At 44.8% G+C, this 27,859-nt stretch overlaps 1 protein-coding gene across 1 annotated transcript in view; it reads right to left on the bottom strand.

Annotated features, from left to right (window-relative positions):
- Positions 1-15,205: 15,205 nt before the first annotated feature.
- STMN2 (stathmin 2) overlaps positions 15,206-27,859 on the bottom strand; it is a 41,022-nt gene continuing 28,368 nt past the window's right edge. The window contains exons 3-5 of the mRNA XM_064154623.1: positions 27,594-27,766; positions 19,552-19,743; positions 15,206-16,614 (exon numbers count right to left, since the gene is read on the bottom strand). Coding sequence (XP_064010693.1) covers positions 16,555-16,614; positions 19,552-19,743; positions 27,594-27,766 — 425 coding nt within the window. The 3' untranslated portion in view covers positions 15,206-16,554. The remainder of the gene's footprint in view (positions 16,615-19,551; positions 19,744-27,593; positions 27,767-27,859) is intronic.

Genomic DNA, 27,859 nt, shown 5'->3' on the forward strand with positions numbered 1-27,859 from the left:
GGTAGCTGGTCCACCACATGGTTGGCTGACCGCGTGCCGAAGCTTTAGCGGCTGGAGCAGCAAGGGTGCTGCTCTTCAGGCAAAGCAGGCAGAGGCAGAGAGAGAGCAGGAAGTTCACTTGCTTTTATAGGGTTGCAGAAGGAAGTGGGCTAACCTTTGCTCCTGGGGTCAGGTTCTAGACCACCCACCAGAAGGTGTCAAGAGCGAGCTGGAGTAAGGTTGCAGACCGCCTCCCAGTCCCCTAGAGGCTCAACCTGTAATAGCTAGCATGGACAAAATACATTAGATGGAATAGACCAGACATACTTTAGGAATACATCTGGAGTATTGTGTCCAGTTCTGGCTTCCCCAGCTCAAGAAGGACAGGGAGCTGCTTGAGAGAGTCCAGCACAGAGCCACAGAAATTATTAAGGAAGATGAACATTTTCCTTATGAGGAAAGACTGAGGGAGGTGCAGCGTTTTAGCTTGGAGATAAAGACACTAAGGAGTGACCTCATTGATGTTTAAAATATGTAAGAGGTGAGTGCCAGGAGGGTGAAGCCAGCCTCTTGGTGATGCCCACTGACAGGACAAGGGGCAATGGGTGGAAGTTGAGGCATAGGAGGTTCCATGTGAACCTGAGGAAGAATTTTTTCACTGCGAGGGTGACAGAACACTGGAACAGGCTGCCCAGGGAGGTTGTGGAGTCTCCCTCTCTGCAGATATTCAAGAACCAGATGTGTTCCAGTGTCATCTGTTCTAGGTGATCCTGCTCTGGCAGTGGGGCTGGACCAGATGTTCTTTTGAGGTCCCTTCCAGCCCCTGACAGTCTACGATTCTCTGATAACTGTCTTCCTTCTCCTGTACATATTGTTCTCTACCATGGCCTCTGAGACCTCTTGTACCAGAAAATATTAAGCAATGTGTGATAAGAGGTGTGCTTGTTTAAGGCTAATTGGAATATATTTTAATGGGAGGAATTAGATCATTGGTTGTGAAAAGAAAATAATGGTGAAGTCTGTATCATTCATTGGTTTGCTGAGAGGGATAAAAAGCCAAAATGTAAATAATCTCTCTCACTTGGTCTGTGCTGCTGGATCTGTTTGCTTCCTTTTCACTCCACTCTAATATTTCTCCTCTAATCTTGGCTAACACATAACAACCTACGCTTTGCTGGTTGTTTTGTTTGTCTGGGAAAGTAGAGGGAGAAAGGGAGGGTAGCTTTGAGCCCCTCTAGACAATTTCGTTGTCTAGGAGGGAGTTTGGCTTTCTGTGTTATTTCTAATTTGTATATAATTGTAAATACTTGTAACTATATTTGTTACATCTGCTTGTACATGTTGTAAATAGAACTTGATCTTATTTCCAAGCTGGCTGAGCTAGTCTGGTAAATTTCAGTGGTGCTGAAGTTCCTAACCCATATCAGAAGGAGTATCCTAAGATGTTCAGCAGCACTTGAGAAGTTACTAGATTCACAGTCTGCTGTACCAGATGAAGACCAGTGCCAGGCACAGACTTGTTCAGAGGATAGGCAGCTTGTAATGATACCTGGAGCAGCTGTCTAGAGGACCTGGGTGATGAGAGAGGCCCACTTAACTAAGGTAGACAGCATGTGAATCATCCAAAGCATGGGTGAGAAGACAATCACAGAGGAGCTTTAATTTCTGCTTTGAATTGCCTTGAATTTAATACTATTTGTAGGAACAGTGTCTGTGCTTCCAGCAGCTTCCCAAAGAAAGCTTGAAATGTGCCAGTGGTGGCTCAGGTGATTGCAGGTGCCTGAATGCAGGACATTTTCACCAGAACTTCACACCTATCTTCCTGTTGCTTGCAGGGGTGGATATTCTGTGTCTTGCAGGTGGCCAGGGGCTTGTGAGGAGCAATTTCTGGGCAGGACCACAGACAATTCTGATCTAAAGAGAAGGCTGAGGAACCCAATGACTTCTTTGCCTCTGTCTTCACCAGTGGAGGGACAGGACAAGAGATAATGGCCTAAAATTGGAAGAAGATAGATTTACATTAGACATTAGGAAGAAATTCTCCCCCTTGAAGGTGGTGAGGCACTGGAACAGGTTACTCAGAGCAGTTGTGGAGGCTCCAAGCCTGGAAGTGTTGAAAGGCAGGTTGCATGGGGACTTGAGCAGCGTGGTCTAGCAGGAGGTGCCCATGGCAGAGGGGTTGGAACTAACTAGATGACTTTCCAACCCAAACCATTCTCTGATTTCTCCTCTTCTGCATAAAGAATCCTCCTTGGTGACCCCTATCTAAAAGTAGCTTTTTTTTTTCCTGCAGCTTTTCTGTAATTGTGTGAAACTAATTTCATCACTCCAGCATTGTCAATGTTTCATAGATTGTATTGCTTTAGTGGCATATCATACCCAAAGCTCATGCATACCTACATGTGCTAGTTTGAGCCTAGCTGGGACATTTTGGTGAGAAGAATTAGATGATAGGCTGTGAAAAGGAAACAATGGTGATGTCTACTGCACTCATTGCCTTGCTGAGATGTATAAGAACAAGAACATAAACATAGGTAATGGAGTTGCTCTCTGTCTCTGGGGCTGCATGAGTTTCTTTCTCTAACCTTACCTGCTGCTTGACTAATCTGCTTCCTAACCCCATTGTCCGACCCTCCAAACTCACCTTGAGCATAAGGCAAAGTCTGGGATAAGGTAGAGGAGTGGGAGGGAGGAAGGTAGAAGGGTGTTTGGGAGCCCCTCCTGGGGACTCAAGTTTCTGGGAAGGCTGTTGTGTTTCTGTATTACCTTTAACTTGTGTATTTCTGTCTATAGCTGTATATATTGTGAATATCTGCTTGTATATTGTGCTAAGCTGTATATAAGCTTCATTCTTCAATTTCCAGATTGACTGAGTCTAGTCTGGGTGATTTTCCTCAGTGTGTGTGGTGGGGCAGGTAACACCCAAACCATCACAGTGCAGTTAATGGTTTCCCTAGTAGCAGGCTGAATGTTGGATCTAGAATCATGAGATTATTTTGATTGGAAAAACCCTTTAAGATTATTGAGTCCAGCCATTCTCTACCACTACCACTTGCTATTGAAGTGGACTTGTTGCTCAGCATTAAATGCCAGTAACTGCCTGTATTTTATTACATGGTTACCTCTGATGTGCAGCAGCTACCCCATGCAGTGCAAAAGACTGCCACAGATGTTCATAGCATCACCCATGTACCCACTTGCTTTGTCTTCCCAAAGTCTGTTGCTCCATCCATGAGATTTATCTCCATCTCCAGGCATTTTCTCAGAAATAGCCTTCAAGTTTCATGAGTCTTGCCCAATTTTGAGAAAACTGTGGAGTTGTTCCAACTCTTCTTGAGGCATTTTGATGTGTTTCATTAATAACCTTTCCCTAGGGCCAGCTGCTGAATAAAACTGCAACCGCTCTAGCTGCTTGCAGCTGTATTTTCAGCCAGCCCTTGTCTGACCAAGTAGAATGGAGATAATTTAATATTTAATTTCTGTTTACTTTCTTCTGAGGCCACTGTAAACACAGTGGTCATTTGAAGAACAATTCAAATTCATAGTGATGCAAGGACACAAAAGTGTATTAGAAGCTTTTATTTTCTTCATGAGATAATGTGCCCAGGGCAAAACTTTTTCTGTGCTTTCAGGCAACTAAAGGGCTAGTGGAAAAAAGATATGTCTTTGCTCACACCAGAATAACAAATAAATCACTGAGCAGAGTAAGGAGAAAGATTGTGGGTTCCCATGGCACACAAACCAAGATCAAGTTTACGGGCATAGCTATGCCAGACTTCTGTCTCAGAGCGTATGTGTTTGAGGGCAAGCTCAGTTCTGTGTTCAGCAGAAATCAAGACACTACTTAGAAACCTGATGTGCTTCTTTTTTAGTCATACATTTTAGTCCACACTCCAGATCTGGACATCATCCTGTGGTGAGTAGAGAGCTTCAAAGCTAAGAAATGCATGCAGAGGTCTTTAGCAAGCTGGAATACTTAGTTGATTTCTTAGTTTTCATCCTTCTTTTGTGCCCACTAGAAAATGGTCTGAAATGTAGTGAGGGGAAAAAAAAGGGGATACAGGCTACACCTGTGTGCTTTGTTCATAGAATTGGTTTGGTTGGAAAAAACCTTCAAGAGCATCAAGTCCAACCATTCTCTAACTCTACCAAGTCTGATGCTAAACCATGTCCCTTGGCACCACAACTTTGCCTCTTTTGAAAACACCTCCAGGGGTAGGGAATTAGCCACCTCCCTGAGGAGCCTGTTCCACCATTTAATTCCCCTGAGAAGCAGCTCTCTTGGCTTTAGAAACCTCTTGCTTTTTCTCTCTTTGCCTGGACCATGCACAGAAGGCTACAGGTAAAATAGCACCTGACTAGATGGTGGTACTTCTGTGCTGTGGGAGAGGGGAAAGAAGAGATCCCTGTCCTGTATAAGGAATTTCTTTCACAGTATCAACAAGGTTGGAAGAGACCTCATAGATCATCAAGTCCAACCCTTTACCACAGAGCTCAAGGCCAGACCATGGCACCAAGTGCCACGTCCAATCCTGCCTTGAACAGCTCCAGGGACGGCGACTCCACCACCTCCCCGGGCAGCCCATTCCAGTGTCCAATGACTCTCTCAGTGAGGAACTTTCTCCTCACCCCGAGCCTAAATTTCCCCTGACGTAGCTTGAGGCTGTGTCCTCTCGTTCTGGTGCTGGCCACCTTTCCTCCAAACTAAGAAAGCAAATCTAATTTCTCCAAGAAAAGAGTAGAACAGGGAGATGGAAAAAAAACATTCTTATATTCTATTGATCCCAATAAAAATAATATTAAAACATAGGGGAAAACCCTCCAGTTTTCTGTATCATATGGACAGTGCTCCATGCTTAGAGTAAGCAGTAGCATCTCTGGGTGACCTATGGAGGCTGTCCATGTGGCAGCTTTCAACTCCAGGCCACAAGCTTTGAAAATATAAAGTGTGCTTTGGGTATCCATTTGCAGTGAGTGAGGAGAAGAGCCACTCCACTTCTGAGGCCCTGGATGGAGAGAGACGCCCTCCTGAGGGGAACGACTACTCCTTAGCTGTTGGTGAGTACCAAGAAGAAGAGTTGACTTGTGTACATCTGCACATCCATGGTGTGCAACATGTCTGTTAACAGATTGGTCCTCAACAGTTAAGCTACTTAATCTCCAGAGAAATAGAATGATTTGGGAATATACAGACAAGCAAATTGTACTTGAGGTATAACCCTGCCTTCCTGGCAGTGTTTGAGTTGGGAGTGGGTAATAGGGTTCAGAGAGTTGAGTGCTGTTGATCACACAGCAGTTTCACACTGACAGGTCCTTGACTAAACCAAATCCCTCAGCACAACATCGAATCACTATGGTTGGGAAGGACCACCAGGATCATCCAGTCCGACCTTCATCCCAACATGCTTCATCACTAGACCATAGCCTCAAGCACCACATCCACTCTGCTTTTAAACACCTCCAGGGATGGTGACTCCACCGCCTCCCTGGGCAGCCTGTTCCAGTGCCTGACCACTTTTTCAGTAAAGAACTTCTCTGAACATCCAACCTAAACCTCCCCTGATGCAACTTGAGGCCATTTCCTCAGTAATTCAGGAGAAGAGACCAGCTCCAGCCTCAATACAAGCTCCTTTTAGGTAGTTGTAGAGGACAATAAGATCTAGAGAAATTTGCCCAGGAAATTTCCTCAAATTTGTGACAACAAATTCAAAGTTTCTTGCTAAGGGCTCTGTTTTTGAAAGAACTTCTTGAATATGCAGCAGATAGACACCACTACCAGCTGGATTCTAACTTTCATTTTCACCTGTGAAGCTCATAGCTGGGGGATGTTATGGATACCAAAACAGAGAGGGATCTGGGGGTGCTGATTGATACCTGCCTGAACATGAGCCAGCAGTGTGCCCAGGTGGCCAAGAGAGCCAGTGGCATCCTGGCCTGCATCAGGAATGGTGTGGTCAGCAGGGGCAGGGAGGTCATTCTGCCCCTGTACTCTGCACTGGTTAGACCTCACCTTGAGTACTGTGTTCAGTTCTGGGCCCCCCAGTTTAGGAGGGACATTGAGATGCTTGAGCGTGTCCAGAGAAGGGCGACGAGGCTGGGGAGAGGCCTTGAGCACAGCCCTACGAGGAGAGGCTGAGGGAGCTGGGATTGGTTAGCCTGGAGAAGAGGAGGCTCAGGGGAGACCTTATTGCTGTGGCCAGGAGGAGGTTGCTCTCTTCTCTCAGGTGGCCAGCACCAGAACAAGAGGACACAGCCTCAGGCTGTGCCAGGGGAGATTTAGGCTTGAGGTGAGGAGAAAGTTCTTCCCTGAGAGAGTCATTGGACACTGGAATGGGCTGCCTGGGGAGGTGGTGGAGTCGCCGTCCCTGGAGCTGTTCAAGGCAGGATTGGAAGTGGCACTTGGTGCCATGGTCTGGCCTTGAGCTCTGTGGTAAAGGGTTGGACTTGATGATCTGTGAGGTCTCTTCCAACCTTGTTGATAATGTGATTAGATATATTAAGAAAAGAAAATATCTATCAGGAGTGTTAACTGGATGAAGTATTTCTTGCTCAGGCAGCTTCAGAAGTGCCCATTATTGGAGGCTAGAGAAGCACTGCTGTATGCCTGTACTGTTATATTCATCTTTGACCAGAACCAGCAATGGCCAAGTGCTGGTCCATCCAGTGCAGCTCCTCTTGCAGAATTAATAAGACTTGCAAGATATCATTCTTGCAGTTACCTACCTGTTTAATTCAGAGGGAAACAACTGGAGGAGTCTGGAAAAGCTTGGAAAATGTGTTGGGGAGCCCTGCTCAGAGCTACAGGGCAGGCCTACAGGTCTTACCCCCACCCCTCCCTTCCTACCCATCTTTTGCAAAGGTCTCAGCCCAGGGGTGCAGTGAAGTAAGGAAGGTGGCTGGAGCATATTTTGAAGTCAGCCTCAGCATCACAGCAGCCAGCTGTACTTGCCCAAAATTTCTGGGGTAAAAAGGGAACCAAATCCACCTTACTGCTTGCATTAACCCCAAAGATTACCTGGATTTAGCATAAAAAGACAGGAGCAGCCAATCTGGCTGTAGGAAGTGGGAGCCCTCAGAGTGGACAGCCTTGACCAGAGCAAGCTCAGCCAGAATTTGGTAGAGGATAAAGTGACAACTTGTGCCTTGACTCCAGGGTCTGCCTGCCCTCCAGGCTGGCTGAGCTGAGTGGTAGTGAGTTGGAGTCCCATAGCTGTGCTACAGCAGCCAAGTGCTTGTATTGGCATGTCCTGGGACTCCCAGCATGGAGTTGCTGGGCCGGGGAGATGCTGTTCTCAAGCTACGTGAGCTCAGCCAGCCCTGAGCCCAGGCCAGGGAGCTTAGGGCTGTTTGGTTACATCCTTGCACATGGGCTGCAAGAGCCAGCAGATGCCTTGGGCAATGCAAAGGATGTTATGTAGCCAAGACTGCCTGACTACATCTGTGAACATTAAACATGCCTCAGCTTGGAGACCGAATGGTGCACACAGCCTGTGCCTCAATAAACAATCCCAGTGTCCAAGCAGAGCAGCTGTGTGCAGGCTGCTTGGTGGCAATGTGGGACTCCCCAACTCTGCCTGGGACCTGCCAGGCACGGCAGCAGCTTGCACTGGTCAAAAGTGTGCCTGGCAACACTGGAAACGCTGCCTGTTCCAGAGCTTTGCAAGGAGGTGTCAGAGTTACCAGCTTCTTGGTAAAATGCCTAGGCTGGGGAGATGATGTTAGGTGGTGTTTTCATCTATAGGGGGGAATTAAGCTATAGGTTAAATTTTTCTAGGCATTTTAAACCACAGGTTATATTTACATATGTATTGTAGGATGGGTTTTAGGCTTCTATGTCTTGTGTTTGTGTGCCAAGTGCTGGGGTAAAGGTGGAGAGAGAAATTCCTCTTAGTTCTCCACAACTATGCATTTTGAAAGAAAAAGAAGTGTCTTTGGCCCTGATATGGAGAGACTGAACACCTTGGATAACCAGAAAAGTAATAAGAAAGATGTCTCTACTTTAAACACTTCAAATTCCAGCTTGGTTGCTGAGGAGCTGCATCAAAGCTGCAGAAACAAGAAATCCAGCTGAGAAGCAATGAGGTTTCCCCTCTCCCACCCTGCACTCAGGAAGGTTCACTTGGACTGCCTGTGGGGTAGGAGCCAGCCTCTATATCCCACATTGAGTGAATTTTATGTTGAATATAAACCCAAATCCAGTTTTTAGAGCAAAACTACCACATCAATCTCCAGGATAGTGCACATCTTGGCTGGCTTTTAGAAACAATTCTGTCATCTAGAGCTTGCTGCACAACCAACTAGAGCTGGCTGCATGACCAACCAGAGCTTGCTGAACAAGCAGAACTTGCTGCATGACCAACCAGAGCTGGCTGCACAACCAGAGCTTACTGCACAAGCAGAACTTGCTGCATGACCAATCAGAGCTTGCTGAACAAGCAGAACTTGCTGCATGACCAACCAGAGCTGGCTGCACAAGCAGAGCTTACTGCATGAGCAGAACTTGCTGCATGACCAACCAGAGCTTACTGCACAAGCAGAACTTGCTGCATGACCAACCAGAGCTTGCTGCACAACCAGAACTTGCTGCATGACCAACCAGAGCTGGCTGCACAACCAGAGCTTACTGCACAAGCAGAACTTGCTGCATGACCAACCAGAGCTTACTGCACAAGCAGAACTTGCTGCACAACCAACCAGAGCTTGCTGCACAACCAGAACTTGCTGCATGACCAACCAGAGCTTCCTGCACAACCAGAACTTGCTGCATGACCAACCAGAGCTTGCTGCACAACCAGAGCTTACTGCACAGCCAACCAGAGCTTGCTGAACAAGCAGAACTTGCTGCACAACCAACCAGAGCTTGGTGATCAAGCAGAACTTGCGGCACAACCAGAGCATGCTGAACAACCAGCCAGTGCTTGCTGCACGACCAGAGCATGCTGAACAACCAGCCAGTGCTTGCTGCACGACCAGAGCTTGCAGAGCAGCCAGAGTTCGCTGCACAACCAGAGCTCACTGAACAGCGAGAGCTGCCTGCAGAAGCAGAGCTGGCTGCACGACCAGAGCTTGCCCTCTTGTGGTCACAAGCAGAAGTACATGTGGCTTGCTTTTTTATTGGTGGACTCCTGAGGATTTGCAGAAATGATTACCTAAAAATCTGTGCAAAACGCCTGCTTTAAGAGTGAATGCTTTCAACGTGTATCGTATCGCAGCATACTTGTTTTCCAGCTGCTGTTCAAAACTCTGGTGCAACTATAATAGCTAAAATAGTTCTAACAGCTAAATTCAATGCACAGCTCGGTATTGAACTTGGGGAAGGCGAATATTTCCCTAGGCAAATTGCCAGTTTTATGCATGCCTCTGGTCTTTGTGGATGTTGAAATAGCAAAAAAAAACTACTGCTAATTTGCTGAGGTTGGAAAGGACCTCAGAGCACGAGAGAAACACTGATGTCCAGAGAAGGGCCATGAGGATGATCAGAGGGCCAGAGCCCCTCTCCTGTGAGGAGAGACTGAAGGAGTTGGGGCTGTTCAGTCTGGAGAGGAGAAGGCTCCCAGGTGACCTTATTGTGGCCATTTAAGTATCTTAAGGGGGCCTACAAGAAAGTTGGGGAGGGACTTTGTAGGATGGCAGGTAGTGATAGGACTAGGGGGAATGAAACAAAGCTGGAAGTGGGGAGATTCAGACTGGAGGTTAAGAAGAAGTTCTTCACCATGCAGGTGGTGAGACCTTGGAATGGGTTGCCCAGGGAGGTGGTTGATGCTCCATCTCTGGGCGTGTTTAAGGCCAGGCTGTATAAGGCTCTAGACAGCCTGATCTAGTGTGAGGCATCCCTGCCCATGGCAGAGGGGATGGAACTAGATGGTCCTTGTGGTCCCTTCACCCCTGACTGATTCTGTGTAATGCATGGCTGAAGAACAGGCATTTTATTGTATATTAGAGAGCCCCATAATGTGTGGGGAGTCATCCACAGGGATTCCATAGCAGACCCTTGTTTCTGCTGCTCATAGAGCTGTAAGTTACATTTACACATGTACTGTAAACTGAATTTTAAGCTTCTGTGTCTTGTGCTCTAGTTTCAAGAGTTGTGGTGAAGGTGGAGAAAGAGAGTTCAGTTTTTTCCTAAGGGTGGCAGCCTCAAGAGTTACCATCCTGTCTTCTCTGCTGGAAGTTGAAGACTACTTTTAAGAAGGGAGAGTTGTCTTATGGTTCATTTAGTTCCTCATCTACTTATGCTTTTTTATGTTTTATGTTTTCCTTGTAGCTCCCTGTATATCTGACACTGGTTTAATCACAGAATCACAGCATGTCAAGGGCTGGAAGTGACCTCAAAAGAGGCCCAACCCCCCTGCCAGAGCAGGATCACCTAAGAGCAGATCACACAGGAACACATCCAGGCAAGTTTTGAATATCTCCAGAGAGCGAGACTCTGCAACCCTCTTGGGTAGCTTGTTTCAGTGTAGTGTCACCCTCACAGTGAAAGAATTCCTCCTTATGGAACTTCCTATGCCTCCTATGCCTTTTCTCTCCTTGGTCTCTCTTCTGAGCTGGTTGCTGTGTATCTGCTGCATTCTAGACACGCTTGAAGTTTCAGTCACGCAGATATTCTCGGTCATGAGGGCTTCTGATTAACGTTAGAGTTGCAAAAGTTGAATTCTGTTCCACACAAGAATATCAGCCTTTATTTGGATTTACAGCTGGTCGTGGTCATGCCACTCAAATTACAGAGGAGGTGAACCTGGAAATGTCTGGGCTAGGACTTCAGGCTTCTGCCTTCTGTGTAGCCCTACAGTAAGCTGTGCAGCAGGCTGCAGGGACGACCTGCGGAGGCAGTCAGGGTGAGCGCTGCTGTGTTTAGAGGCGATCCCGTTTTTACGGCTGCCCACTGCGTGGCGCTCTTGCACCAACAGCACTGTGACACCGGCCCCGAGGGGTGGCAAACCTTATCTACAGCTCTCCCTTTATCTGCTTCTCAACGGCCCTTCTGCTGAGCGAACAGCTGCCTCCTTCCACCCCGGCAAAACGCTCGGAAGTGGGCATGTGCTGCAAGGTGGAGATAGGACCTGCCTCTTCCCGTGCAATTCTCTGACTAAATCACAGACTCAGTCAGGGTTGGAAGGGATCACAACCCCCCTGCCATGGGCAGGGACATCCTACCGCAGCCTCATCCAGCCTGGCCTTAAACACCTCCAGGGATGGAGCTTCAACCATCTCCCTGGGAAACCCTTTCCAGGCTCTCACCACTCTCATGCTGAAGAACTTCCTCCTCACATCCAGTCTGAATCTCCCCACCTCCAGCTTTGCTCCATTCTCCCTAGTTCTGTCACTACCTGATAGCCTAAAAAGTCCCTCCCCAGCTTTTTTATAGGCCCTCTCCAGATACTGGAAGGTCACAAGAAGGTAATCTCAGAGCCTCCTGTTCTCCAGCCTGCACAGCCCCAACTCTTTCAGTCTCTCCTCATAGGGAGAGGTGCCCCAGCCCTCTGAGCATCCTCATGGCCCTTCTCTGGATATGCTCCAGCATGTCCACATCCCTCTTGTAATTGGGGCTCCAGAGCTGGATGCAGTAACCTGATCAGAGGGGTTGATTCAAAGAGAGAATAAGGCTTAAAGCCTACAGCAAGCCTTCTGATTTGGAAAAGTTTGATTTGTTTTGAGCATAAATTTTCTGGTTCCACTAGGACCATGTGAAGTGTGACAATCCTTACAGTCCCTTAGAAACCACTTAATAGCCCCAAGAAATACCACCTTTACTTCCGCTTCTAACTCACAGTGTTTCACTTTATATTCTATTTGGCTCAGTAAGAGCTCAGATACAAAACTGAAGATGTCCAGAACCAGTGAATTGTTCCTGTTTGAATGCTTGGGTTGTCTCCTTGTAGCAGTCTTGATATGAGTGGGCTAATAGGAAACTGAGCCCTACCTACCCTCATAGAGGAGTCCTGGGACCTGTGGAAGCAGCAGAGCAGCTGTGCCCTTCCTGATGTACTGCACACCTCTGCCCTGCTGCAGGGGCATTGTGTGTCTCCTCAGTGATGGGAGGGAGCATCTGCTTGGTGCAATGGTAGCACTCCAGGCTCCCTCCTGTCCTGCAGAATATGCTCTACAGCTCAGAATCAGCTGCTCAGGGTGAGTTGCTTGGAATCTACAGTTTATCAAAGTGGCCTACACTTTTTTGTATAATAGTCCTGAACACTCCACTTGCAGTGGACTTGAATACAAATTACATGGAGGTTCTTCAAGTAGCCAGAATGGCAATACTTTTAAAAGGTATGTTTTGAATATTTGATTACTTTTCATGGAGGTCTTTAGTCTGTAACCCCACATGAGAGACACCTGCCACCAACATGCTTTTGGTAGCACAAGCAGGGAGGAGCTAGGAAGGCAATACTACAGCAAAACATAAGGAAATAGAAAAACAGAAATAGTGTAAGGAAACAACCACGCTGCAGCTCTTCAGACAGTTCCTTTTTTTTGCTATTATGGATTAAATGTGCAGTGTGTTTGCAAACAAGTGTTCAGAATACACAGCTATACCTCATTAAAGAGAACCTTGCACTCGCAACTGTTTGAAGATATGATTGAACTTGAATTTGCCCAGGGAGATGGTCACCATCCCCTGGAGATATTTAAAATATGCATGGATGTGGTGCTCAAAGATGTGGCTTAGTGGTAGTGGTGAGATTGTGAGCTCTAGGTGAGTGGTTGGACATGATCATAGAATCAACCAGGTTGGAAGAGACCTCCAAGATCAGCCAGTCCAACCTAGAACCCAGCCCTGTTCAATCAACCTGACAATGGCACCAAGTGCCTCATCCAGGCTTTTCTTGAACACCTCCAGGCACGGTGACTCCACCACCTCCCTGGGCAGCACATTCCAATGCAAATCACTCTCTCTGGCAACAACTTCTTCCTAACATCCAGCCTAGATGTCCCCTGGCACAACTTGAGACTGTCTTCTTGTTCTGTTGCTGGGTGCCTGGGAGAAGAGACCAGCGCCCACCTGGCTATAGCCTCCTTTCAGGTAGCTGTAGACAGCAATGAGGTCTGCCCTGAGCCTCCTCTTCTCCAGGCTGCACACCCCCAGCTCCCTCAGCCTCTCCTCATAGGGTTTGTGTTCCAGGCCTTTCTTAAGGATCTTTTCCAACCTCAACAATTTTGTTAGCCTTGAAACAGGAGCAGAGCATGGGCTCTGACATAGGTCTGCAGTGCTCAGACCGTCTTATCCTTCACTCATTTTCTGGTGCAGTCTTGGAAACTGCTTAGAAGCGTTTCCCAGGTAATGCTCAGGTTTGTATTGGGGTAGGTATGTGCTGGGGACCATTCCAACGGGTACTCTGGATGTGGACACTCTTGTTTGTGGGGATGGAAGTTTAGCTTCGTGAAGGCAGGCTGCCCTGCTTGGTCTCAGCACCAGGGATTTGTCCCTGACCTGATCTCCAAGCAAGCATAGTCAGGAGGACAAAGAGGAAAAGGCCTTGAAGCATGACCAGACTCTTTTAAGAATAGGAACAGGGAAAACTGTGACTTACTATTGGGAAATGAAACAAAATTAGCAGGAGCCCTCAGACCAATATCTTGGACCTTAAATTGAAGTATACTCTTGACCGAGTGACCTTTTCATTGGGCCTTATAGCACTATGCAAACTTTGAAAGCTTAGTAACACTGAAGTTCATGGTATCAAGTTTGTAATTTGGCTCCTCTGCCAGGTTTACTTCTGGCAGTTTTGGCAGAAGGGCAAGAAATTTAGACAGGGAAACACAGATGCCACAATAAGTTGGAGTACTCCTCTCATTCTATGGTACAAAGCTTGCAGCCTTGCACCTGGACCAGCTTCTACTGATTTTTGACCAAAAAGCCAAGTCTTCCAGGGACATAACATGGCTTGAAATAAAATAGACAGCGTGGATCAGAAGCTGGCTGTTGCAGATCTGGAGCTCTTGGCCCACCTCTCTGAAAGGGCAAGTAAATGATGCTACTGCCATGACTTTAATTCAGAAAATTAACCCTAGCAGTGATTCTTGATCCAGTTCTAAATGAGTCTGAGTTACATCTCAGTTCAGCAGCTTTTCTAGGGATCCTGTAAGCCCTCTTACCCTAAACATCAGTGTGTTAGCAGCCAGAGTCTTGTTGCAGATACCTGAAAAGGAGGTGGTAGCAAGGTGGTCTCTTCTCCCTCATAACAAGTGATAGCACAAAAATAGGCTGAGAGTGGACCTTATTGCCCTCTACAACTACCTAAAAGGAGGTTGTAGTGAGGCTGGAGCTGGTCTCTGCTCCTGAATTATTAATGATAGGACAAGAGGAAATGGCCTCAAGTTGTGCCAGGGGAGGTTTAGGTTGGATGTTGGGAGGAAGTTCTTTCCTGAGTGGGTGGTCAGGCACTGGAACAGGCTGCCCAGGGAGGTGGTGGAGTTGCCATCCCTGGAGGTGTTTAAAAGAAGAGTGGATGTGGCACTTGAGACTATGGTCTAGTGATTAAAGGATGCTGGGGTGAAGGTTGGACTGAATGATCATGGTGGTCCTTTCCAACCATAGTGATTCCTAGCGATTAGATGTTGTGCTGAGGGATTTGGTTTAGTCAAGGACTTGTCAGTGTGCAACTAATGACTGGACTCAATGATCTTGAAGGACTTTTCCAATCTAAGAAATTGTGTGATTCTGTGAAATGGCCTCAAGTTGCACCAGAGGAGGTTTAGATTGGATATGAAAAGAAACATCTTCAGTAAAAGAGATAATTGACTCCTCATCCCTGGAGGGATGTTCAAAAGAGGCAGAGATATGGTGCCGAGGGACATGTTTTAGCACCAGCCTTGGCAGAGTTAGAAGTGGTTGGACTTGATGTTCTTGAAACTCTTTTTCCAGCAAAATGATTCTATTATTCTATGTATGCACAGTGACATTATTCACTTTCCTTTCCCTGGATTCCTTTTATCCACCCCCCCAATACTGTCAGGATGAATTATCTTTCTTCTTTTCAGAAACTCAGTGCTAGAGGTCACCATTTTTAGGCTCAGTTTATACAGTAATCATTAAAAACAACCAGCCTAAGTGCTGGGAAATGCTTAACAGAGGTTAGACCTATATTAACAGAGAAATAGGCTTGGTTTATTAACAGGTCTTGTTTAAACATGTCTCATTTCCATGCCCTTATGACCACATTAGGTTTTCACCTCAGATGGGCATGTGGCAGAGAAGTAATAGAGCGAGAGAAGAGACAAGCCCTTTTTCAGTTCACAGAACCCCAATTCTTTATTAATCACAGCTTGCTCACAATGACATACAGGAAAATAGCACTAATGAAGAGTAGAATATGCAGGCAGCAACCTCCAGGGGGGCAGGGACAACTTCAAAACTGCAGCTATTTTGGGGACGATGTGTTAGGTTTGGTGATACTGTACTTGGCACAAGCACCCTGTCTAGTCATTCCTCCTGCTTCAGCCCTCTCAGCCCTAGATGTCTGTCACTAGGTAGGGTTAGATAACACTCAAGAGTAAAGTTCATGATGAATGAAGTCAGCAGTGTAAAAAAAATGAAGAGAAAAGGTAGTAACTGGCTCATGGGTTCCAGGTGAAATATTTGTTAGCCTCTTGTACTATTAAACACGTAGTATGGTAGCATCAGATAAGCATCATAGATCATGGCACCTACAGATAAAGCCACTTGATGCTATCTATTAGTTGCTCCATTGATAAATTTTCAAGTGGTGAAAGAAGCTGACTTTACAATTAGCATTTGTGTGGCTGTTTGGCATTGCCCAGAATTTGTCATAGCTTGATGGTTTACAATATGCCTCTTAAATTTGCCTCAAACAGATCCCATTTGCTGTTGTTCTGTTGCACAGGTGGGTTTGTTGCCTTCACCTCAAAAAGCAGAGGTAACAAGCGCTGCCTGTGGCAATTCAACCTCGATTTTATAGCAGGCTACAGACTCCCGCAGCGCTGAGTTGCGTTTGAAGACACTACATCTTAAGAGCCTTTTGTCTCGGACAGCAGAACATGAAGTCATGATTGCCTGTGATCTAGTCACTGTTTCAACAAAGCTCATCGATGGCAAAGCAGTCTAGGTTATTAGGCAATGACTGGTCTCTAGCACCATAGAACTACTACTGACCTCGTGGGTTCGAATGAAGAGGCGCAGGGGGACAGGGTTAGACGTGAAGTGCTTTGAATGAACAGACCCAGCAAATTCAACCGAGTGGAAGTAGACAACATCAGAAGCCTGTTACAGGACATGTAAGATTATGAAATAACTTGCATAATGCAATACTTGTATTTTTTAACAAAAATGTAAGTATTTACAAAATAAGATCCAAGTTTTTTTGTTTTTTTTAAACATCAAGCAAATCATTCTGCAAAGAGACCACACTGGGTTGGTTTTTATTTTTGTTTCTTTCTTAAAGTTGCTGTTTGCTTTTTTTTTTTTTGTTGTTGTTGTGGTTGAGTTCTTGATTTTTATTTTATTTTTTTTTTAAACCATGTCATACATTTCCCATACTGATATCTCATGATCCATAATATAGGCAGGGGGAGTTTACTAATGGTGGGAATAGGTCACATCCACCATCGGTGTTTTCAGCCAGACAGTTCCACCTGGAGCTCCTTGTTTCTACGGACCTCTGCAGCATGCCTCTCCTGGAAAACACAAGAGAAGTGGGAGAAAAACAAATGAATCTAACCTCTGTCTCATTCCTGTGATCCTGTGGTGGAGTTGCCATCCCTGAAGGTGTTAAAAAAAAGCCTGGATGAGTCAGTGCCATGGTCTACTTGATTGGACAGGGTTGGGTGACAGGTTTGACTGGATGATCTTGGAGGTCTTTTCCAACCTGGTTGATTCTATGATTATCCTATGATTTTCTTTGCCCAGGGAGGCTCCTGATGACAACTCAGGTTGTGCATTTGATGCTCGTGCACTGCTTATTCCTCTTTAAAGGGTGCAACTTGGGAGGGTGTCATCCACCACACCATCCTGAGGCCTGTAGGATGTGTATGTTCTGCTCTGGAACTCAGTCTCTTCTCTGGTATGGACTTACTTAATTACTTTAAAGGCTAGCAAAGAGAAGTGTTTCTTGCAGCATAAAATCTCCCCCATGCTTACATCTGCCCTTGAAATTCCTAACTGCTTAACTACATAGGGAAGAAGGAGTGGGATTGAATTAATTACTAGATGCAGTAGAAGTGTTAGTTACTGTCTTACCTGGAACACTTAGGAACCGCAAAGAAAGGCCCAAGAGTTTACTTGCAGCAAGATGGCTCAGTATAAACATCTCAACCACCCCTTAGGCCAAATGGTGAAGCTGTTATTTTGTGATGGAGAAGGGGCATGGTGGCCAAAAAGTCAAAGCTAGGCACTTCTGTCCACTTTCAGACACATCTCCCCTTTTACAAACGTAGCCAGATTTAATTCAGAGTTACTTGAGCTCCTGTGTATTCAGCTGCTTCTGTGTAACTGGGCCCATGGTTAGACTGAACAGCTGTCAAATGGATTTAGGAATGTTCTACTTGGAGTGTTTATAAAGCTATTCTTTGGCAGCTTCTGGGGTTTAGGATTTTGGTTTATGCCTCTCTCAACCATCAAACAATCAGACTTTTACCTCTTGTGTCTGATCACTGAAAAAAAAAAGCCCCAGACGATCAAAGGACAAGCAAAAGGTGCCTACAGAAGCAAACACCCATCCCTAAAAGCTGACCTTTAGACTCTCCTGTGGTGTTTCCATGCATTAAAGGGTCTTCTATGGTAGAAAATTCATAGGAGCCAGCAGTTAACCTTTTTGTTGTGTCAGTTATACTATGGATCACAGATCAAGACAGTTTATGGCACCAACTGAACCTGCACATCCCAGTTCTTATAAGCTCCATCATTCTGGATGCTAGACTTTAGAAGGGGCTTACTGCCCAAGGCTCCTTTTAGCTGCTGTATGTGGAAGTTCTCTGTGATTGCAGGAACTTTTAGCCCCCAATACCTCAGGACATTTGCATTTGAAGATCTGGACCCAGGTATCTCACTTTTTCCCCTGCATATATACAGGGTTTGCTGTTTCATATGAACTGTCTGTATAGTCATGCCACTTTCAATTACTGGTCTGAACAAATGTTCCTAAATGAGTTACTGCCATCTTTTCTTCAGCAGCCTTCTCTGGATTTCATGCACATGTGGCATGATATCCTGGTGGAAATGGGGTTTAACAGTCTCTTAACATTAACCTAGGATGGAGACATGCTTCAGCTGTCCTTCCCATTTGCTTTTGGAACTCAAGGACAGCTAATTGGCTTTCTCTTTTTGTTTTCATAAGCTTTGGGATATGTGCATGCAAACTAATGCAGAAATGTCAAGGAATCTGAGTGTGGTTTTTAAGGTCAAGAGCTATCCCTTTTGTACAGTTACTTGTAACATTATTCTTTGGTTGCTGTTGTTTCTTTCCTGCTCTCTGAGACTTTTACCTCCATCAAAGAAGCAGAGATGCTTATGGAGGAAATCTCAGTGAAAACAACAGAGAGCTGTTTTCTTTCTGTAAGTCAACTTCCTAATACTGGTATTTGTCAACAAGTGATGACTCATAGAGAACTAATTATTTTTTCCTTATACTTCTAAATCTTTATCTGCAAGTTTCCCTTTGCTATGTGGAAAAAGGTTGTTAGAAAGAAGGGTATTCTTGGTCCTGCCTGGTGCTTATGATTTTCCTGTTTCCTCTGGCTACACTGAAGATCTCCAAAAGAAGATCTACTCTCTTTTAGTTGCCAGACTTATGGAAGAACAGACCCCTTTTGATGTATAGGAAAGATTATTTTTCCCCATAGGTTTTCATCTTTCTTCTTTGAGAAACTAAGAGCACAGACACAGGACAGGTTGCTTGACTCCTCTTAAAAGCTGAAATCTAAACATAAGTGACCTTTTATTTGTTCTCAGTACTAAAAAGCTAGAAAATCAAACTTTGTCTGGAGAGACTCCAGCAAAGGGCCATGAAGATTAAGGAAATGAAGCATGTCTCAGTCTCTCCTTTGAGGAAAGGCTGAGAGAGCTGAAACTCTTCAGTCTGGAGAAGAGAAGGCTCCAGAGGAGCTCATCAATGTGTATAAATACCTGAAGGCAGGGTGAAAAGACCCAGAGTCTTTTCAGTGGTGCCCAGTGACACGTCTAGAGGTGGTGAGCACAAACTGAAACACAGGAGGTTCTGCCTGAACTTCAGGAAACATTTTTTTTGCTGTGAGGATGATGAAGCACTAGCAGTGTTGTCCAGAGAGGTTGTGGAGTCTCCATCCTTGGAGATGTTAAAAAGCCATCTGGACAAGATCCTGGTCAACCAGCTGTAGGTAGCCCCATAGAGTTGTAGAACAGGATGGTTCTGTGATTTTATGACCAGATGATGTCCAGAGGTCTCTTCCAACCTCAACCATCCTGTGGTTATACAAGGGTTTTTTTCAAAAGTGAGGGGTGGTTTAGATAAGCACCAAGGGCTCTGACTTAAAAACTGCTCAAGGGTTGAAACAGATAAGAGCTACCCACCACACCTCTTCAAAATAGGGATTAGATTTTCCTGTCTAGGCTAAGGTGAGGAGTGATGTTGTGGTTACCTTCTCTTGGAGACGTTCAATAAGAGCAGCTAAATTAGCTTCACGGTTTTCTTTGATCTGTTCCATCTTCAGTATCAGCTTTTCCTCTGCCATTTTGCTGAAGTTATTGTTCTCCTCCAAAGCTTTTTGAAGCACTTCTCTCTCATGTTCTCTCTTCTCTGCCAGATGTTTCAGCACCTGGGCCTCCTGGGACTGGAAACAGAGAGACACATGGCTGAAAGGGAATACTCATGTGGAGCAAGGTAAGCCTCACAGGGCGATAGATCACTGAGAGTGGCAACTGCCTGAAGCTTGTTGCTTTGCTGTCACACACACTGTTTGGAAAGATCACTTCTGTGTCCAAACCAGATTAGCTTCAACCAAAGGGGCTTAGAGGCACTGCCTGGATGTGGGACATATGCAGCAGAGACACGTCTGAAGTGTTTCTGTTAAGAAGAAATGCTGTTATGTGTTTCTGCCTTGGGTTGTTGGAGTTAACAGCAGTGCTTGCTGAACCTCTGACAGCTGCAGGCTTTTTAGCTATGAGCATGTCGTCTGCAGAGACAAGGGACTGGTGTCTGAGCATAGCCACAGTGTCAAAAGGGAGCTTGCTGACACAGGTGAGGTCCATTTTCCACTCAGATTGGACTATTTAATGTGCTTGAATAATTACTAACAGACTTTGAAGCATGCTGTTGTGAAAGACAGAATCAATTCAGATAACGGTTTGGTTGTTGTTGAGTTTCTTTTTTTTTGTTTGCCTTTATTTTTCCCCCCATGAGATTTATTTTTGGCTTCACCTCTCTGATCAGAAAGGGGGAAACAGTTTTATTCTGTAGAAAGTAATAAACCCAATTTTTAGTTAAAAGCTCAAGCTTAATTTTGCAAGGAAGATGAAAACTGCAGGTAGGAATTAGAGATGCAACCTACATGCAAGACTATGTTGTTCTTCTTTGCAAACTCAGTGCTGAGCAGCATCAGCTTTGTTATTTGTTTCAAATCAAATTACTAATGTGAGACCAGAGATCCTAGGAGAGAAGCCAAAGAGATTGCAGCATTGGGCCCACCCTGCAGGCAAGCCTAGTCAAAAAGGCAATGTATTTCAGAAGGGTGATTTGGAAATGATAAACAAGTTGTATGGTTTTGGATACGATAAATTAGAGGGAGCATGAGAAGCAGACAGAAAACAGGGAATGAAATATGATTCCAGGAAGCTAAGTGCATTGTTTCAGCATGGACCACAATGAGCTGCCGCCTTTGTTATCTGTAAAAATGGATTTGTTTAAAGCCTGAATTAAGGGCTTTAGCCAATAATTAAAATGAGCAGTAATGAATCCCATTAAGCTCTATCATGTGGATTTAAATGGAGTGAAAAAAGCTGCACATTTTTGACATGAGTGAGGTCCAACTAGGAGCAGAAAAATAGTATTCTAATGAAGGTAAGGTACACATAAAGCCAAATGTAATCACGAGGCAAGTGAAGCATATGCTAGGAGAGGCTGAGAAAGCCAAGCAGGACATCTTGCAGCAGGACACTGCAGTAAAATGTATCTGGCCTTGAAAAACTGTAATGGTTGCTTGAGATCAGAGGAAAGAGCTACTTTCATCCATCTTGGCCACTTAATATATTTGTTTTCACCCCTAGCCTGATTGCAGTTAAGGACTCATTTCTCAAATTGTGATCCCTGGAGCACTTCCTGATGGGAATGGTCTGCCTAAATGGTTGGTAGCTTACAAAGGCTATTTTGGACTCCTACCTCCCTTTATAATGCAGTAAAATATGAAGCAATTTTCAGGAAATAACTGTTGTGTAGCAGAAAAGATGCTGCAAATGTGACCGACAGCTGAGTCTAGACATGAGGAACCCTGCCCATGGCAACAAGGTTGGTGTAGATGATCTCTAAGCTGCCTTCCAACCTAAGCCATTTTAGGATCATCTAGTTCCAACTCCTCTACAGGCAGGGACACCTCCTGCTGGACCAAGCTGCTCAAGATCCTATCCAATCTGGCCTTGAACACTTTCAGGGTTGGACCCTTTACAACTTCTTCTACTGTCATGTCTTTTTCCATGAAACATTTAAGAAGTGAGTTCTTAAATTGAAATACTTCCTAATTTGATACATTTAACGGTGCTTAAATGTGCATATACAATGTGTTGCAAAATCCAGCTTTTTCAGAGTTGGAAGGCAGACATTTCCAAGGACATATGCAGAGCCTGTAGAGATGCTATAGAAAGAAAAAAATAATGCATTGCATTTGGACTGTGCGTGTAAGCTGCACTTCTTAAAAGAGCATTGGCTTTCAGTAAGAGGGAGCAAAATGCCTTTGAGACTTTGGGGCACTTTCCCAATTTTCAGGATTTGCTTTCTTCTACTCAACCCCTCTGTCTTCTGGAATGACTTTGTATTTTCACAAATCCAGGAGAACTGTGGGAAATTGGAGTTCTGTACCAAAGCACACACAGTTCTGGAGGCTATGCTGGCAGACAATGCACTAAAAAGTAATTTGTGCACTAATGCATGATAATGAAGAAAATCCTTATACTCTAATCCAGTGTTTACTGGATGCAAATTGTGTTGGCACCAGTAAGAGTCTGAATGTGAGCTAAAGCAGACCTCAGGAACTGACTGCACACCCCTAAAGAGGTGGTTCTCTGTAACATGCCTCAATGAGCATTCCTTTTCCTCACTCAAAACGCTGTAGGTATTAACATATGGCATGTCCAGTGGCTCAAAGCAAAGGGACCCCCTGCTCCCCATCACAAGACATCCACATGGCAGAGCCCTGTTTAGACTGATGTCTCTCTTCTGATCCTGCTACACCCCACCCATTTGGGAGTCTGCCTGTTTCCCTCGTGTTCACACCATTTCTGAAATCCCCTTAGCACAAATTTGGAAGGTAGTTGGTGGTTTTGGTACTGGATTGTCAAACCATTTTCTGTTTCCAGCACATCTGGAAAAAGAACTTGGCCACCACATCTGTTCCAAGTCTGCTACACATCCAGACATGCATAAATGAATGACTCCAGATATCTAATGGGGCCAGGGCTAGTAGACTCCCTTTATTGCTTGTGTTGGGTTTTAACTGCTGCATTGGGACTCCCATGGTCTTGATACAGGAGTCTAATGTATGTAGGAAGTTTTTATTCCAGGTTTAGTTTCAAGATTGTGTTTGAAGTGCTGGAAAAGACACTTCCAAATCATTGGTAGTTTATCTTCTACCCCACTTATAAATGGCTGACCATAAGTGCATCTTGTGCAGCTCTTGGGAGAAAATGAGTAAAAAGGGCTAGAAATGGGATGAAAGATAAAGGAGGAGAGAAAAGTATGAAATGATGGAGGGAAATCACCAATACTTTGTCGCTCTTTGTTTTACCTTCTCAAGCAGTTCTTTGTCCTTCTTAAACCAGGGACCCCAGAGCTGGGCACAGTATCTTGCACCACTTTACAGTAATGGTATTAAAAACTCATGTAGCTATAAATCAGTATCCAACAGCATCGAAATCAGAAAACATGACTGTTTTCCTGCATTCTTTGTAGCCTTAATCATGAGGGATGTGCTGGATTCAATTTCATTCCAATACAAAGCCATTAAAAGGATTTAATTACACAGGGCTTGTCTTCCATAATCCCAAGTCTAGCAGAAATGTTCATCCCCTCAGTGTTTCACTTTAATGCTAGTAAGGTAAACATGGGCAACAAAGATGTAGAATTCAACATATACCTCTCAGAGTCTGTACAATCAAGGGTATTAGAATCATAGAATCAACCAGGTTGGAAGAGGCCTCCAAGATCATTCAATCCAATTTACCACCCAGCCCTATCCAATCAACTAGACCATGGCACTAAGTGCCTCATCTGGTTGTTTCTTGAACACCTTCAGGGATGGTGACTCCACCATCTCCCTGGGCAGCCCATTCCAATGCCAATCACTCCTTCTGGGAAGAACTTCCTCCTAACATCCAGCCTAGACCTCCCCCAGCACAACTTGAGACTGTGTCCCCTTGTTGTTTGCCTGGTAGAAGAGACAAACCCCAGCTGGCTACAGCCTCCCTTCAGGTAGTTGTAGACAGCAATGAGGTCTGCCCTGAGCCTCCTCTTCTGCAGGCTGCACACCCCCAGCTCCCTCAGCCTCTCCTCATAGGGTTTGTGTTCTGCTGAACATTCAAGGCCAATGGGTAAAGATTGATAGATGTTAAAGATTCTGTAAGAAATAGACTTCTGCTGCTTACAGTGTCACTGTGCTCTAATTTTTGAAGTGGGAAGGATGAAAAGATTTTTCTGGTTATCCATCAAGGTGGGAAAATGGAGCACACACATGCAAAAAAATAGAAAAAAAAAGGGATACTAATGACATGGTTTAAAGGGGATTCTATGAATGGAATGAACAAATCTGCAACCAGCCCAAACTGGTCTTGCTGTGTGGTGCAGAAGGAAAAGATGCCTCTGGTGGAATTCTGAGCTTGGTCTGGGAGTGTGAAGACATGGCTGTCGAGTGAGGTAGAGAAAAGAGGAGGAAAGGAAAGGGCTTTGTAAAAGCTTATAAGGGAATAGACAAGAATGATGAGCAGAAAGCTGTGTAAGGACAATGAGGCTCTAGGTACTCTTCTATGAGTTTGAACATTTATTAATGAACACTACTTAATTAACAGAGCAGAAATGAATTCTTAAAGAGTGTGAAATCAATTAGTATTTTTTTCCAAAAAGGCAATTCTTCTCCATTTGTTATAGTGGTTTTTAATGAGAAGAGTGCTGGAAGGACATGATCTAGAAACAGTCATGCCTGTCAGATGTTGTGCATCACCGAAAAGTATGGCAGCAGCTGCCAGAGTGGATGTCAGAGAAAGCCTAGCTGGTTTGTCTGGCAGCAGAACGTGGAAGATGCTTAGAGAAAGTGCAGATGATCTGTACAACTACCTGAGAGGAGGTTTCAGCAAGCTGAAGATGGGTCTTGTCTCCCTAGTAGCAAGTGATAGCGTGAGAGAAAATGGTCTCAAGTCACACTGGGGAGGTTTAGGTTGGATAGGAGAAGAAACCTCTTCACTGAAAGGGTTCTTCACCATTCTAGTTTACTGAATAGGGCTGGGTGCTAGGTTGGACTGGATGACCTTGGAGGTCTCTTCCAACCTGGTTGATTCTATGATTCTATGACCACTGGAACAGGCTCCCCTGAAAGGTGGTTGAATCCCCATCCCTGAAGGTGTTTCAAAGAGGCAGAGATGTAGTGTTGAGGGACATGGTTTGGTACCAGCCTTGGCAGAGTTAGAGAATGGTTGGACACAATGATCTTAATGGACTTTTCCATCCAAAATTGCTCTATGTTTCAATGACTTTGAGCAAATCTGTCTGGTCCTTTTCTGTCTGTCTAATCTACCTACCTACCTATCACTTCCTAGCTTTCAGCAGTCACCAAGTTACGTATTACCTGACCCAGAGGTTGAATTCATCTCATCGCTTCCTACAAGGTAGTGTTCTATCCATTTTGCTATTATCTTTTGGAAATAATATGTCAGTAATCTTCAAACAGTCTGTGACAACAAATATAGCTTGATTAAACAAACATGAAAAGGTGATTCCCCTCTCTCTGTTTTGAAATTGCTGACTGATAATTTCATTGAGCATTTTTTTCCCCTTTGGATTGTGTGAAAGAGAATATAATTGTTCCTATTAATCTTCTCATTACTATTCATGACTTTTTCAGGCTTCTATCTTATCTTTTATCTGTTGTCTCTTTCTAAGCTGAAAAGTAGACTATTTAATTTATCTTCCTATGTAAGATTTGCTATTCCTCTGATTGCTTTTTTATCCTTCTTAGCACTCTACTCTTTTTTTACGGGCCAAAAAATGAAGGCACCAGTTGAGATGTGAAACCACCAGGGATTTTAACAGAGATGTTAAAAAGGTTTTCCTTCTGCTCTTTGTTCCTTTCTCAGCAATTTCTCCTGCAGTGCTAATGTGGAGGTTCTTGTCAATTAAAATAACTCAATTATATGTTCATTCAAAATGAATATAGTATTGAGGTGAAGAAATGGCAGGTGTCTGTACTGCTGTCCCTGATTACCAGTTTATGGCATAATGAGTTTTTCTTTAAGAAGAAATGAACAGTAATGAAATCAATGAAATGAAATCTCTGGGACATTCAGTTTCTATTTCCCACTAAGAATGTGCATAATATCAAGGTTCTTAATTGCTGCCATTTCATTCTGGGTCTGTATCTTTGCACAAGTATTTGCACGCGCCGCAGAGGCACTTCACAGATTGAGTCTTTGGGGCGTTTCATCATTTGGCTGTTTGAAAGCTCATCCTTCTGGGCAGGTGCTTGTGCAAGTGTGTATTCTTTTGGTCTGCAGTCATGAACTTTTGCAGAAATGAATGCTCAAGGAGAAGGATTGCTTTGAAAGAAGCAATAGTGCTGATATTGGGAGCACACTCTTGTGATAGCAAGGCAGCAGAAGCGGCAAATGTAGCAATGCTTCTGTGTTTGTCTCAGAGAATTGTTCACATTAGCCAAGTGCAGCATAGTCAGGCCTCACTGCAAAGCAAAACTAAGGGCCGGGTTTGGAGCACTTGTCAGTAATCCAGCTCTACTGACTTCAATGGACTTATATCTTACCATGCATCAGTTTCCACTGGGATTTTTGGAGGTGACCCTGCCAGGAGTGAAAGGAGAATGGAACTCCTTTTGTTGGAGCCGCTCCATGTGCTGCCTGCGGTGTACCTGCTCTCCCTGCACTTCTCTAGACATTGCTGTCCATTTCTTACAAAGATTCTGCAAATGTCAGTTTTAGTAACAAACCACATTGTTTAAAAGAGAAATGAAAGGCTTAGTGACAGCTAAACTTGTTTAATTTTCAGATACCCTCTGCCAGCGATTCCATGAACAGGTGGAAGCGTCTTTTAATTCCATTTTAACTGGTGCAAGCAGATTTGCCACAAAAGAGCATTAATCACCTGGCTGAAGACACAGAAATTCCTTCTTTGGCTACTGAAGCGCCTCTGACTTCTGCAGCTCTCCTTTTGGGCCACAGCAAAAGGAAACATGGACTAACTAGGACAATACATTGCCATACTTTGACTTTCCCATGGCCACTGCAGCCAGCCACGACTTTCCTGAAGTGCTGCAGCACAGCATAAACACTGGGCCCATACAGGGCTCATTTTCAGGTTGGCAATTCAGGCTGGCTATGGCAGGGTCTCACTGGCTTTGCCTGCCATCCTACAAGTCATCTGATCCAGAATTTGTCCCTTTGTCTACTGAAAAAAAAAAAACCAACCAACCAGACAAACACCCAGCAAACCAAGCCCACCATCAGAGCAAAGAAAGACCTCTTCAACACAGCAGTCACCACAAAACCCAAACAAACAGTTAATGTGAACTTCCTGCTGCATTCACCTTGTGAAGAAGGTGTAGCAACCCTTCCAAACCCTATGTGACAAACACTGGTTATGAAACAGGGGTTTGCCGTTATGGGTAAGGTCATAAAGAAGAGAGGATTTAGCCTGTAGATCACTCCATGAGGCCAGCCTTCAGTGCTGTTGAGACTGTCTGCTAGAAATGCTTCTCCTAGTAGCTGCACTATGCTAGCATCTTCAGTCAAGTGTGAGGTGAATAGTCCAGAAGGCTCTTCATTCAGGGCTGATGTGCCTGCATACTGCATGAATAAGACATTTTAGGCATCAGGCATGCCTTGTGAGCAATTTTCATGGGTACTACCAGCATTCCAGATCTGGTAGCCCAGACTGTTTGAACTTCACATCCATCTTTTAGGCACCAGAAGACTTGCACTGTTTTTCAGAGGCTCTGAATGAACAACTTACACAGTAAGCATCTATATTTGAACCTCCTGCTTGAAGCTATCTGTATTCTGTGCTGCATGCTTCCCAAGCATCAAAACCAGTGAGGTTTGTTTGCAAGCTGCTGGATGAAAATTAACTTAAACATGTTAATAATTTTTGTCTATGGGGGCCACTGTGTGTCAGCAATGGCAATGGAAAACAGAGAAATGGACTGGAAATGTATGCTGAGTTAGGTCAAATCAGTAGTGCTCTTTGAAGGAATGATACCTTTCTCCTCTCCTCTGCAGCCTCCAGCTTCTTCTGGATCTCCTCAAGAGAGAGTTCTTTCTTCTTTGGAGAAGCTAAAGTTCGTGGTGCTTCTGAGACCGGAGATGGCGGCTTTAAGATCAGCTCAAAGGCCTGGCCTGAGGCACGTTTGTTGATCTGTTTCACTTCCATGTCTGCAGGATAAAGTGAGAAAAGGTAAGCCCTTCAATAATACTTCAGCAGCGTTGAGGGGAGCAGCAGCACAGACCTTAGTGTAGGATCAGAAG

This window comes from Pogoniulus pusillus, chromosome 14, assembly GCF_015220805.1.
Source record: "Pogoniulus pusillus isolate bPogPus1 chromosome 14, bPogPus1.pri, whole genome shotgun sequence".
NCBI classification, from domain to species: Eukaryota; Metazoa; Chordata; class Aves; order Piciformes; family Lybiidae; genus Pogoniulus; species Pogoniulus pusillus.